The sequence below is a fragment of the Trichosurus vulpecula genome, chromosome 2, assembly GCF_011100635.1.
Source record: "Trichosurus vulpecula isolate mTriVul1 chromosome 2, mTriVul1.pri, whole genome shotgun sequence".
NCBI lineage: Eukaryota > Metazoa > Chordata > Mammalia > Diprotodontia > Phalangeridae > Trichosurus > Trichosurus vulpecula.
This window is the reverse complement of record NC_050574.1, coordinates 14,498,284-14,513,263: the sequence shown is the minus strand read 5'-3', so window position 1 is coordinate 14,513,263 and position 14,980 is coordinate 14,498,284. Positions and strand designations below refer to the sequence as shown.

The following is a 14,980-nucleotide window of genomic DNA, read 5'->3' as shown; positions in this document are numbered from 1 at the left end:
AATAGGCCTCAGGTGGAGCAAGTTAAGGGAAGATTGATTAGGGGAGGCTTGTTTCAATTTCTTTGCTGTTACATTGAAGTGGACTTACTGGTTTTGAGATACAATTGTTGCTATATCAAATTGGAATTACTGGTTTTGGGACTTGATACTCTGGTGTCTAAATAAATGTTTTACTTCTTCTGCCTTCTACATAGAGAGCCTCTCATATTTTGTGACTCCAAACTATACAGGCATATTCATGGTAACCATTTATATTGTGAATCTTGCCTTACTGACACAGATAGGAGCCAGGAGGGAATCTTTATGGATTCCTATGCTTATGGGATTGGAGATAAACTGTAAAAAATCAAGCACTTGAAGCCAATGTTTATTTTCCCCAGTGCCTAACACCATACCTAGCGTATCTTGAGTACTTAATAAATGCTGGCTGAATTGGATCGAACTCAGCAAAAGAGTTTGAAGAAGAGCAGCTAAAGAGTTGAACCAGAAAAAAACAGTGTCACAGTCACAGAAGACAATGGAGTTGATAATTTACTATCAGGTGTGGGGCGTGGGTTGATTGACTAAAGCTGCATAAAGGTCTAGAAGAATCCAGATTAAGGAAATACCATTGGAAGTAGCAAGTGGAGGGATTATTTATCTTGAAGAAAATAATGTAATGACAACAGAACCCTGCAGTCATTAGAGAAATTAGAAGCAGCTTGTGAATGACAAGGAAGAGAGATATAGAATGATAGCTTGAGGGAATGGCAATGTCAGGGGAAATCTATTTTTCTAAGGAAATTTTAGAGAAGGCAATGTGTTGGGTCCCCCCCTTTTCCCCTATATTGGGGAAAAGCCATGAAATATAGTAATAAGTGAAAAACCATAAAACTTAAACTCTATGAAAGGTACAAGCCCAAACATAGTGACCTTTTAACAAATCATAACTCGCACAATGAATCATATTTTAGTCTTGGGTCAAAACTTAAAAGCTATGACCTATGAAAGCCATAACAAGAATTTTGTGACCTATATGTGACCAATACATGATCAGTACACAAACTTATGTTTTGGCATAACATTGACTTAACACCCAAACTCATTACTAAGCAGAAATATTCACCAATCAGTAGGTCCTCCTCCCTTTGTCTATTTTCTATAACTACCATGGATATATTTTTGGCAGGGATCCACTGAACTGTCTGGCTTCCACTGCAGAATGAAGATTGTCCCTGTTTTGTAAGTATTCATAATGTTTGATTAATTTACTACCCATAATCAACCTGGAAATCTTTGGTCTCTTTCTTTGGTATCAAAAAGAACACCCCATATTTATGGGGAGATACAGGGCCCTCCATTCGGGGCAATTTGGGAACTTACAGCATGTCTGTTAGTAATTGAGGAGGAGCTGGTAGAAAAAGGAGACCTCACTGCAATGGATCAGTGGTTAAGAATGTGAACAACCAGTTCACAGAGGAAGAAATCAAAACTATTAACAGATGAGAAAAATTTCTCCATGTCACTAATAGTAACAGACATGTAAATCAGAGCAACCCAGATGTTCCACATCACACCAAAATCCACTACTCTCATGACTCTCCCTCATTTTATTGAGGACATTACAATTCTTCCAGTCTCTGAAGTTGGTAAGTGGAGCATTATGATCACTTACCCCTCTGATCAGAAATCTCTCCCTCTGGGCACTGGGCACAGTCAAAGCAGCAGACAGGCTGTCCCTCCTGGGCAATTTTCCTAAATCCAGATCCACAGTTCTCAGAGCACACAGCCTGGAGGGTCTAGAAAGTAATAAGGGAACAACATACTTCAGGGCCTGGCTGTGCTCTTGCCGCATGGAAAATTTACAGCTACATGAGAGTTAACGATATTGGTTCAGAGTGGTAAAAGTGATTCTTGATATTGCCTGTTCCTTGGCCCTTTCTGAAGCCACAGTGGCTCTCAGGCAGATGGTCATTATAGAAAACAGTCATTTATGACACAGATGCTTTTTAAAGTTATATCCTCGGCACCTAGCACAGGGAAATTCACATAGTACTCCACTAACAAATATTTATTGAGGAGCCAAAGTTATAGGAGATAATATGTTTGATTAGCACCAACATTTTCCTCCAAAGAACTTTAAAATAATGCCTCAGATCAAATTCTAGAGCAGCAGAGTCCACAAAAGGTGGGTGTGAGACATCTTTCCAACCCAAGACAGCATGGGAACTCAACAGAAGAGGTTCCTGTGGTGCTGGGGTGGTGGCCAGCCAAGAGTACAGTGCATTCTTTGGCAATACCAGCAGTGGGCCTTGGAGGCAGCTACAACAGTGGCATCAGTGGCTACAGGAACTCTCATCTCACAGATGGTATAGGCCTCAGACAACAGTTCAGAAAAAGATAAGAGGAGAGTCTTTTGTGATATTGGGTGCAGTGGCTCATATGAAGTTCTGGGTCACAGTTCCAGGGTAATGAAGAGCACTAGCACACATGGCTACACATGTAGGGGCTCCTGTAAGAGTTTTAAAATGGAGCACAAGTCACAAAATGACAGAGGGAAACGGATTTCCAGCCCAAGACAATCTGGAAGGCTGACAGGAAGCACCAGGCTCAGAGTGAAATGCAGCCCAGTGTGGGCTGTGGTGGCAGAGACAGGACTGAAGCAGGCCTCAGGGCACTGAATTACTGGCAACTATGGCTCTTTACAGACTTCTCAACCCATAAATGCCAAAGACAGCTTCAAAGGTCAGTGGGAAAGGACTCTCACCTGGGTGAGAGAGGAGCATGATCTAGCCCCAGCTCCAGGACAGCAGTAGCTACTGCTACAGCAGTGGCTGCTTCTGGAGCTCTTAGCTTACAGACTGTGGGGAAATTGAGCAGTTGATCTAGGTCACAGTCCTAGGTGGTAGGTGGGGTGAGGAGGAGCACTGGTGTGGCAGAGCTTGTGGCAACTTCAGAGGGATTTCTCCTCAAAGTTCCGAGGCAGAAAAGAGTGCTTGTGGTTGCTCACATACCAGAGCACAGGATAGGAGAGGTGTAAACGCCTTTCCTTTGATCATACCACTTTGGAAGAACTGAAAATTTATAAGCTCCTAGATATATTTCTGAAAACAGCTGCACCAAACCTCTGAAGCTGGGGGCAGTACACCTTCCACTTAACAAAGAGTTCAAAAGTCAAGCAACTGACTGGGAAAACAAGCAAAAAATAAGACAATAGAAGGTTTCTTTCTTGGTGAAATGCTGTTTTCTTCCATCCTGGGTAACGAGGAAGATCGAAACATACAACCAGAGGAAGACAATGAAGTCTAAGGTCCTACATCCAAAGTCTCCGAGAAAAGTATGAAATGTCCTCAGGCCATGCAAGAGCTCAAAAAGGATTTTCAAAATTAAGTAAGAGAAGTAGAGGAAAAATTGGGAAGAGAAATGAGAGCAATGCAAGAAAATCATGATAAATGAGTCAACAGCTTACTAAAGGACACCCAAGAAAATTCTGAAGAAAATAACACCTTTGAAATAGACTAACCCAAATGGCAAAATAGGTCCAAAAAGCCAGCGAGGAGAAGAATACCTTAAAAAGCATAATTGTCCAAATGGAATAGGAGGTCCAAAAGCTCACTAAAGAAAATTATTCCTTAAAAATGAGGTTTGAAATGGAGAAGAGTTCTTGTTGTATCTCACAAAAGAGAAGGAATCGTTCCAAGGCAGAAAAAAAAAGCATTAGAGGTTGTGGCTGCAGGAAAACAGGGCACTTGGTCACAGTTCCCTAGCCATGAGGAGAGAACTTCTGTCCTCGGTGGAACAAGGTCCCTTCCATAGTAAACAGCAGAACATAAACCAGGAGAACAGTGAACATGCCTTTCATTGGATCACACCACTTTGGAAGCACTGAAAACTTGTAGACCTCCAGAACTAACTCTGAAAACAACAGCATGAAAAACATAAAATTTGGGGTGGTTGTTCCACCTGAGAAGCCTACTCCAATCTTAACATAAATTCAAGAAACAGGCTTAGATTATGAGCAAACAACAAAAAGGATCTGACTGTTAAAAGATACTAAAGTGATAGAGAAGATCAAGGCACAAACTTGGAAGAAGATAATGTCAAAAACAGCTCAAAGTAAAAACTCAAAGAAATACTTGAATTGTATAGAATGCCACAAGATGGCGCTAAAATGGAGATGAAAAACCAAATTACAGAGGTAAAAGAATAATGGAGAAAATAAATGACAGTGATGCAAGAGTATTAAGAAAAGAGTCAACAGCTCAATAAGAGGCAATAAAAATACTGAAGATTGACACCTTATAAAACAGAAAAGTGAGGCACAAAAATTCACTCATAAGGACTCCTTAAAAACCAGAGTTCAAAAAATGGAACAAAAGGTACAAAAGGTGACAAAAAATTAAAATTGGGCAAATGGAAGACTGACTCCATGAGACATCAAGAAATAATAAAAAAGTCAAAAGAACGAAAAAAAGAAAATTTTAACTATATTATTAGAAAAACAACCGCATTGGAAAACAGATTAAGGAATGATAATTTAAGAATATTTGGACTATCTGAAACCCATGTCTTAACAAAAAAAGAGACTAGACATTACATTTGAATAGATTGTGAAGAAAACCTACCCTTAGCAGGCAGAGCCAAGATAGTGGAGTAAAGGCAGGGACTCAGCTAAGCTCTCCTCCAAACCCCTCCAAATACCTTTTAAAAGTGCCTCTAAAATTTTAGAGCAGCAGAACCCACATAAAGGCAGATTGAAACAAATTTTCAGCCTAAGACAACATGAAAGTGGGACAAGAAAAGTCTGTTACACTAGGGCAAGAGAGTGGGGCAGGCCAATCCAGCAGAGACCAGGCCCCAGCAAACCCAGAGCAGGCCTCAGAGCAATTGAATCACTCACAGCAGTGGCAGTTTCCAGACCTCTAGGCCCACAGACACCAAAGACAACTTAGAAGGTCAGCCAGCAGGAAAGACCCCCTCTCACCTGGGTAAGAGTGGAGCTTAGTCCAGTACAGGCTGTGCCAGCACAACTCTGCCACAGCAAAACAGGAGCAGGCAGTGGGAGTGACTGAATCAGCAGCAGCAGCAGTGGCAGTGCCAGTGGCTGCTTCCAGAGCTCTCAGCCAGCAGAAGGTAAAGGGATCGAACAACTGGTCAGAAGGAGATAGAGTCTTTTTGCTAGCACGGTAGGATTCTGTTGCTTTGCCCAGACTCAGTCCTGGGTGTCAGTCCCAGGGTGAGGAGGAAGACTAACATAACAGAGATTGTGGCAGCAGTAGAAGGGGGACCCTCCTCACAGTTCCAGGGCAGAAAAAAGTGCTTGTAGTCACTCACAGAGCAAAACACAGGCCAGTAGTAAATAGCTCTCCTTAGATCATAACACCATGGACGAACTGAAAACTTACAAGTCCTTAGAAGTATCTCTGAAAACTCCTGCCCAAACCCCCAGAAACTTGGGACAGTGTGCCCTCTACCCTGGAAGCAGAGCCCTTCTTAAGAAAGATTTAAACTCTGACTATTGAAAGTTACTTTGGAGACAAGGAAGATCAAAATACAAATTCAGAAGAAAAGATGCTGCACCCAAAGCCTCCAAGAAAAATATGAATTGGTCTCAGGACATGGAATAGCTGAAAAAGGATTTTGAAATCAAGTAAGAGAAGTAGAGGAAAAATTGTGAAGAAAAACAGGAAATTGAAGAAAATCATGAAAAATGAGTCAACTCCTTGGTAAAGAAGACACACAAAAAAAATGCTGAAGAAAATAACACCTTAAAAAACAGACTAACCCAAATGGCAAAAGAAGTCCAAAAAGCCAATGAGGAGAATAGTGCCTTAAAAATCTGAATTGGCCAAATGGAAACAGAGGTCCTAAAGCTAACTGAAGAAAATAATTCATTGAAAATTAGAAGCAAATGTAAACTATTGACTTTGTGAGAAATTGAGAAATAATGAAACAAAACCAAATGAATCAAAAAATAGAATGAAATATGTCATTCAAAAAATACTTACCTGGAAAACAGATCCAGGAGAGATATTTTAAAAATTATTAGACCACCTGAAAAACATGATCAAAAAGAGCCTAACCATCATCTTTCAAAAAATTATCAAGGAAACTTGCCCTGGTATTCTAGAACCAGAAACCAGAAAGAATATAAATTGAAAGAATCCACCAATCACCTCCTGAAAGATATCCCAAACTGAAAACTCCCAGGAATATTATAACCAAAGTACAGAGTTCCCAGGTCAAGACGAAAGTACTGAAAGCAGTCAAAAAGAAACAATCCAATTATCATGGAGCCCCGGTCAGGATAATACAAAACTTAGCAGCTTCTACTTTAAAGGATCAGAGGGTGGGGACAATAATAATCCAAAGGCAAAAGAGCTAGGATTAAAACCAAGAATCACCTACCTGGCAAAACTGAGTATAATCCTTCATGGGAAAAAATGGATATTCAATGAAATAGAGAACTTTCAAGCGTACTTGAAAAAACACAAGAGGTAAATAGAAAATTTGACTTTCAAATATAAGAGAAGCATACAAAGGTAAACAGGAAAGGAAAATCATAAATGACTTATTGAAGTTAATCTGTTTACATTCCTGTGAAAGTATTCTATGTCTATTTTCTTCTTTTTTAATTTATTTTTTATTATTTAATATTTTTAATTTTCAACATTGATTTCCACATGATTTTGAGTTACAAATTTTCTCCCCATTTCTACCCTCCCCACACCCCAAGATGACATATATTCTGATTGCCCCTTCCCCAAGTCTACCCTCCCTTCTGTCACCCCACTCTCTCCCCACCTTATTCCTTTTCCCTTTACTTTCTTATAGGGCAAGATAGATATCTATGCCCCATTGCCTGTATACCTTATTTCCCAGTTGCATGTAAAAATGACCTTTTTTTTTGAACATTTGTTTTTAGAACTTTGAGTTCCAAATATTCTCCCTTCTTCCCTCCCCATACACCCTCCTTGAGAAGGCAAGCAATTCAACTTAGATCACACATGTATCGTTATGCAAAACACTTCCATAATACTCATGTTGTAAAAGACTAACTATATTTCCCTCCATCCTATCCTGTCCCCCTTTGTTTAATTTTCTCCCTTGACTCTGTTCCTTTTCAAAAGTGTTTGCTTTTGACTACCTCCTCTCCCAATCTGCCCTCCCTTATATCATACCCCTCCTCTTATCCCCTTCCCCCCTACTTTCCTGTAGGGTAAGATACCCAGTTGAGTGTGTTATTCCTCTTTAAGTGAAATCCCTTTCACCTGCCCCCTCTTCCCTTCCACTATAACTGCTTTTTCTTGCCAATTTTATGTGAGATAATTTACCCCATTCTATGTCTCCTTTTCTAATTCTCTCAATATATTCCTCTCTCATCCTTTAATTTTATTTTGTAAGATATCATCCCTTAATATTCAACTCACCCTGTGCCTTCTGTCCTTCTGTCCATACATATATATAATATATATATATATATGTATATACATATTCCCTTCAACTACCCTAAAACTGAATGTTTAAAATTGGTTTTACATGTTACTGGGGAAAAATAAAATACTAAATAAAGTCTTAAAAAGAAGAAAGAAAAACTACCTTTACAAACAAAGGGTAAAGTAGTAAGTGAAAAAGTCAATTTATCATCTCAAGAAAGAGATCCCAAAAGAAAACTCCCAGGAATAGTATAGCAAAATTCCAGAGCTTCCAGATCAAGGAGAAAATATTGCAAGCTGCCAGAAAGAAATAATTACAATATTGTGGAGCCACAGTCAGTATCACAACAGAATTAGCATCTTCCACATTAGAGGAATGGAAAGCTTGGAATAGGATATTCTGGATGGTAAGGGAGTTAGGATGACAAGCAACAATCATCTATCCTGCAAAACTGAGTATCATGTTTGTGGGGAGAAGAATATTTAATGAAATAGAGCATAGGAGTTAATTGAGCTTTCCTTAAAATGGTAAGTAGTATCTGTCCAAAACCATCACTAAGCATCACCAGTACTGGGGAAAAATTAGAAGCCTTCCAAATAACATGAAGTGAGAAGCAAAGATGCTGATTATCACCACTATTATTCAATATTACACTAGAAATATTAACCATAATGATAATGATTGTAATGGAAGATTATTGTGATGTAAGAAATCACAAGCAGGATGATATTTTAAAAAATCCAGGAAAAGTTTATGTGAACAGTGAAGTGAATAGAAACAAAATAATGTTTTACACAGTAACAGCAATATTGTTCGATGAACTGTGAATGAGTAAGCCCAAGACAACCTGGAAGGTCAGCAGGAAAGGTACCGGGCTGAGAGAGAAGCACAGTTTAGCCCTGGCCTCAACAGCCCTGACCCCAGCAAACCAGGAGCAGGTCTTGGGAGTGACTGAATTGGCAGGAACTGTGGTGGTGGTGGCAGCAATGGTAGTGGCAGCTTTTTTCCAGAGCTCTAAGCCCACAGATAATAAGAGGATTGAACAACTGGTCAGAAGGAAATTACAGGGGTCTCTTTGCTGGCAATGAGGCAGGACTCTCTTGTTTTGTCTATACATGGATCCGGGTGACAATCCTGGGTGGCAGTCTGTTTTAACAATACAGCTAGCAGCTTCTGTGGGGGTGTAAGATCCACCCACAGCCAGCACCCAGGAAGCTGCCGGCGCGCCGGAAAAGCACAGGTTCTTTTGATCTGTTTAACCAAGGAAAGCAAGGTGAAGGAGTTGACAAGCTTACTTTAATCCAGCATACAGACAGCATTCAGTTAGTTCAGGGGAGCATACAGACAGCATTCAGTTAGTTCAGGGGAAAAAGCCAGCACCCTGAACTTCAGAATAAATACAAACAAATTACAAGCATCAACAGACAGACCAAATACAGATTCATTCACTTACTTCAGGGGAAGAGACCAGCACCCTGAACTTCAGAACATTCATTTAGTTCAGGGGAAAAAACCAGCACCATGAACTTCAGAACAAAATACAAGCAAATTACAAATATCAACAGACAGACCCAATACAATTCATAGTTACCAACATCTAGGTTCAGAACAAGGGCTGGCCCAGAGTCACGCTTGCCACCACAGCTGCTCCAACTGAAAAAGGGATCTATAAGCTGTCTTCTCTCCCCTTATAGAGTTTTTGACATCATCAAGCATCGCCTGAATGACCAGAGCTGATTGGTTCTTGAGTTGGCCCCTCCCCTTAGGACCCTGGGAGGTTGATATCCATGTAGATTAAGTTAACACCCAATAGGACATGGCTCTGGAGTTAACACCTCCCCTTAGCCAGCCCCATGAATCGTCACAAAGAGGCGGACTTAAACCCACGTGGTCTAAAAGCCTCTGCTGTCCCAGACATGCAAACTAGGCCCTCCCTGGAATTAGCCCTACCTTGGGCCCCAAGGGCCGAGCACCTAGTAAGGCTTAGTGAAATAAACTGAGTTACTCAAAGAAAACAAAGCCCATTTTGCTTACCGACACACAATCCTGGGTCGAGAAGGAGAACTGGCATAGCAGAGCTTGTGGCAGCATTGGAAAGGGAACCTTCCTCATATTTCCAGGGCAGAAAAGAATGGTTGTGGTCACTCACAGAACAGAGCACAAGCCAGGAAAAGAATAAACACCTCTCCTTAGATCATACCTCCCTGGAAGAACTGAAAACTTACAGGTCCCCAGAAGTATCTCTGGAAACAGTTGCACAAAACCCCTGAGGCTTGGAATAGTGCACTGTCCATTCTGTAAGCCAAGTCCTACCTTAACAAAGAGTTAAAAAGCCAAATAATTGGTTGGGAAAGTAAGCAAACAGTGGAAAAACTCAGACTGTAGAATCTCACGTTGGTGACAACGAAGATCAAAACATATAACAAAAAGAAAAAGGACTTACACGTAAAATACATATATGTGTGTGTATGTGTATATTTATAGCAGCTCTTTTCTAGAAGTAAAGAATTGGAAATTGAAGGGATTCACATCAATCATGGAATGGCTAAATAAGTTGTGGTATGTAATTGTGATGGAATACTATTGTACCAATGATGAGCAGGATGCTCTTAGAAAATCTAGAATGACTTGCATGTGTAGATGTAAAGTCAAATGTAATGGGTACAAAATAACAGCAATATTGTAGGATGATCATCTGTGAATGTCTTAGCTATTCACAGCAATACAGTGATCCATGACAACTCTGAAGGACTTAGGATGAAAAATGCTATCCATACCTAGAGAAAGAACTGATGGTATGTGAATACAAATTGGAGCAACTTTTTTCACTTTATTATGCTTGTGTTTTTTATCTGTTTTCTTTCACAACATGACTATTACAGATATGTTTTGCATAACTACATATATGTAATCTATGTGAAATTACTTGACTTCTCAATGAGGGGGAAGAAGGAAGAGAATTTGGAACTCAAAGTTTTACAAACAAATGTTGAAAATTGTTGTTTACATTGTTAATGAAGGAAAATTAAATACTAAATACTAAACAACTGTCAAAAAATAAAATCTTATATTCAGATAAAAAAATTCAACTCTGTAAGTGCAACTTGGGTGAAACATGGTATCCATCACAAATATTGAGCTGAAAAAAATTTGAGATTCAGCATATAATAAAGAGAGTGCAAGCACTGGATTTATTTTTAGGATGTCTGAGTTCAAGTCCTGCCTCATGTTTATTATCTATGTGGTGATGAATAAATCATTTGGTCAATTATCACAATCCTGATTTCCTCACCCACAAAATATACTAACTACCTCAAAGGGTTATTGTTTGGGGTGGCTGGGTAGTTTCCAAATCTTGAAACACCATAGAAATGTAAGGTACTGTAATTTTAATAGACTTCAAGCTTAGTAAGTTAGGAGCATGATAAGGCCAACAAAATGGTTTATTGAGTGTGCTCCTAGCCTCCATTAAGAGCAGAGGACAGTCCAGCTAGAAGGCTTCCAAGAGGTGAAAGAAATACCTGCTTCAAATCAAAACAACTCTTAGGTATCACATCTCTCCTGTCAGATTGGCTAAAATGACAAAACAGGAAAATGATAAATGCTGGAGAGGACGTGGGAAAATTGGAAGATTGTTACATTGCTGGTGAAGTCGTGAACTGATCCAGTCATTCTGGGGAGCAGTTTGGAGCTATGCCCAAAGGGCTATAAAAATGCTCATACCCTTTGACCCAGCAATACCACTTCTATGGTTGTATCCCAAGGAGATCACACGAGCGGGAAGGGGACCCATGTGTACAAGGATATTCATAGCAGCTCTTTCTGTGGTAGCAGGGAGTTGGAAATCAAGCGGATGCCCATCAGTTGGGGAATGGCTGAACAAGTTGTGGTGTGTGAAGGTGGTGGAATACTATTGTGCTGTGGGAGGTGGGGATGATAGGGACTTCATGGTGACCTGGAGAAACCTACACGATATAATGCTGAGTGAGTGGAGCAGAGCCAGGCAAACATTGCACACAACCACAGATACATGGATTCTGTGACGACTAACCCTGATGGACTTTGCTCTTCTCGGCAATGCAAGGTTCAGGGACAACTCCAGGGGACTCACGATGGAGAATGCTGTCTACATCCAGAGAGGGAACTGTGGAGTCTGAATGCAGATTGAGGCACACTTTATGCTCGCCTTTTTTCCCTTTTTTTTCTCTTTTGTTTTTGTTTTTGGGTTTTTTTTTTGTTCTGTTTCCTCTTACTCATGATTCATTCCATTGGTCATAGCTCTTCTTCACAACTTGACTAGAGTTTTATACATAGAAAATATATTGCATTCCATGCCATCTGGGGGAGGGAGGAGCAGAGGAGGGGAAGAAAACCTGGAACTCAAAATTATGTAGAACTGAGTGTTGTAAACTAAAAATAAAAACTCTCAAAACTGGCAAAAAAAAATACCTGCGTCCATAGTTCAATGCAGTGAAAATAATCAAACCTGTAACCTAATGAATAACTAACCTCATGGCAATTTCCAGGGACATTCAGCAAATTTAAGGGAAAAAAATTCAACCATTGCTTAATTCTATATAGATTCCTTCATGCTCAGGCCTTCTCACTATAATTACCTCCATTTTATCCTTTATGTATCTTGTATGTAAATGATTGCATGTTGTCTCCACAATTTCATGTGATTAAGACTGTGTATTAATCCTCTTCCTCCTCTTTAAAGAGAATGCACTAATCTTTGTATAGAAGCAATATTGTGCAAATTGAGGAAGGGGAAAATGGGGGGATGAAATCTGTGATGTTATTATTATAGGAAATCCTAGTGAAGAAACTTCCTTCAGGCCATAGAGATCAGCAGACTTAGAGTTGTCTGGAGCACTGAGAAGTTAAGTGAGTTGCCCTGAGTGTCAGAGCCAGTCAATGTCAAAGGCTGAAATTGAATCCATAATTTTCTGATGCCTGTGCCTGCTCTCTATCCTCTTCCCTAAGGCTGCCTCAATTTTTTGTTGCTATTGTGCCCTTTGGACTTATGCTAATTGCCAAATATCCATCTTATTTACCTTTGTACTTGGTTCATTTTCAATTAAAATAATAATGATAGTATTAATTTGTTCCTTTGTCTTCCCAGCATTTGCTATATTTAAAAAAGAGATAAACAAAGAGATCAGCAGCTGGGGTTGGAGTAAGTTGGGTTGAATGAATCAATGGCAATCTAAATGGGAGTAAAGTGGATGGAAACATCAAATGGCATTTAATTTTTGTACAGACCTTCAGATCAACTCTTTGTTGATACAGCTCCTTCTCATGAATGGTGAAATCTTGACCAAGTAGAGACTGTGGGACAAACTGGCCCACTTTCATGAGAACTTCATCACCATTAGACAGCACTCCAAAATTCATGATATCATATTTAGCCACGGGATTCTTTTCCTCATTCAAAACCACTTGGTCCCCAGCAGTGTTGTTAAAGGAAATATTCTGCAGAGATGAGTGAAGCTAGATGGGGAGAGAATGGAGTTACTCTCACACGTCTACAGGAAGGGAAAAACATGACCAACACCAATGGTCCAGGAAGGAAGCCTACAAGCATATTCATTTATCCATTCACTCAATCATTCATTCACTCATACGACAAACCTTTTCTAAGCACATCCTCTGCAGAAAGAATCATTGCAAGTGTGGAAGTCTAAAGGCCTGAGGGTAGTTTTATTGTGTTAGAATTAAAATTTTAAAAGTCCTGCTTTTTTCTAGGATTTAGATAATGAAGAAACTCAAAGACTGATGGTGAATGCAACTGCTACCAACCCTCTCGCTCTGCCTTGAACATATTAAATGCTTGCTTGGGAGTACGATGAGGTAGCCCATATAAAAGTAAAGTATTTTGCAAACCTTAGAGTGCTATGTAAATGTTAGCTACTTCTAATACTGCTGCTGCTGCTGTTGCTACTACTACTACTACTACTACTACTATTACTTCTAGTATTTTAAAAATTAAATTAAATCACATCCCAGCAGGAATAATTCAATCATCCGTTCATTTGGTGACACCAAAGGTGCCCAGGTAAATGGGGAAAGGGGAATCTCTTTGAACCTTTCTCATTCTAAGTCCCTGATCACTCCTATTCTTCAGGACTCACACCCATATCAATTAGTGTCAGACAATCCTGGTTCTCACTCCTGTGAGCAGTGTGCACCCCTGAGCTCATTCAACTCACAATGAGGATAAGGCATGGAGAACCAAAAGTTCAAACAGGGACCAAAAGTTCCTGAGTGCCATTTATTCCACTAATATTTCTTCACACTGACAGAGATGATCACCACCCCTTGCCTGAGAACACAATCATCAAAAGCTGCTGTGGCCAAAAGCAGAATTGTACTCATTGGTCTCCTGCATATGAGATCCTGCATGCTTAGCTAGACTGGATGGCAGATATATAGTTGGTTACTGTTCCCACACATGAAGTCTTTATGGCTTTTCTGTTCTTCAGCCATTTCAGTCATGTGCAACTCTTTCTGACCCAAAGGGACTTTCTTGGCAAAGGTGCTGGAGTGGTTTGCCTTTTCTTTCACCATCACATTTCTTTATAGATGAGGAGCTGAAGTAAACAGGACTAAATGACTTGCCCAGGCTCACATGGCTAGCAAGTGTTTGAGGCTGGGATTGAACTCATGAAAATAAGTCTTCCTGATTCCAAGCCAAGTGTTCTATGTACTCAGTCACCTAGTAAACCCTTACTATACCAAGAGCACTTCAATTTAGAAAGCTACAGGGACAGTGAGCAGGGCCATCAAGGGAGAAAATTGACACACCATATCAAAGAATCATGTCAGAACAGATTTGACCATGGTTCATGGTTTCCAGACTGAAATATTGGGAGAAGAAAAAGAGAAAATGTCATTTTAAAGGAGAACAACATTGAATTATATTAGAATGTTTATCAGTGCAATGATCAGTCTTGGTTTCAGAGGACTGATGGTAAAAATTAGCATACTCTTGTCAGGGTAGTGGTGGACTAATGGGATGAAATGAGACATAAATTGTCAGATGTGGTAGATGTTTCTTGTTGTCTTGATTAATTATGATTTCTTTTTCTATAGAGATAATGTTTTATTAGGAAAGGATTTTGGAATACAGTTGTTATTTTTAAATTATCGTTAAAATTTTCAGAAAATGAAAGTTACAATAAATATGTTTTTAATTGAGTCACAACAAGCTGTAAGGAGTCTTCAGATTTTGACTAGAGAAGTGAATGGTATTCTAGGAAAAAAATGGTTTCTTAATATTATTTCATATTTTTACAGAATGGTGAAGCCTATAGATCTCTTCTTAGAAGCATGTTTCTTTCTTTTTAATTACTAATGGAAAATTATAAAATTCATTAAGAAGTTGGTGAAAACAAAAATTTAAATTTTTAGTATTCAAATTCATGGACTTTCTGAAAATTGTCTATGGACCCTTTGGGGGTTGGTGTATAATGTTAGAGCCCAGGTTAACAACACATCTTCTAAAATAAGGACCCTAGTTCTCCATGTAATTAATGCTGAGGCTACCATCATTTCTCATAAA

General features: G+C 39.5%; 1 protein-coding gene across 1 annotated transcript in view; it reads right to left on the bottom strand.

The window, feature by feature from the left end:
• Positions 1-14,980, bottom strand: part of LOC118836267 (vomeronasal type-2 receptor 26-like) — a 46,448-nt gene that overhangs the window by 8,909 nt on the left and 22,559 nt on the right. The window contains exons 4-5 of the mRNA XM_036743599.1: positions 12,682-12,909; positions 1,655-1,778 (exon numbers count right to left, since the gene is read on the bottom strand). Of these exons, the coding sequence (XP_036599494.1) occupies positions 1,655-1,778; positions 12,682-12,909 (352 nt within the window). The remainder of the gene's footprint in view (positions 1-1,654; positions 1,779-12,681; positions 12,910-14,980) is intronic.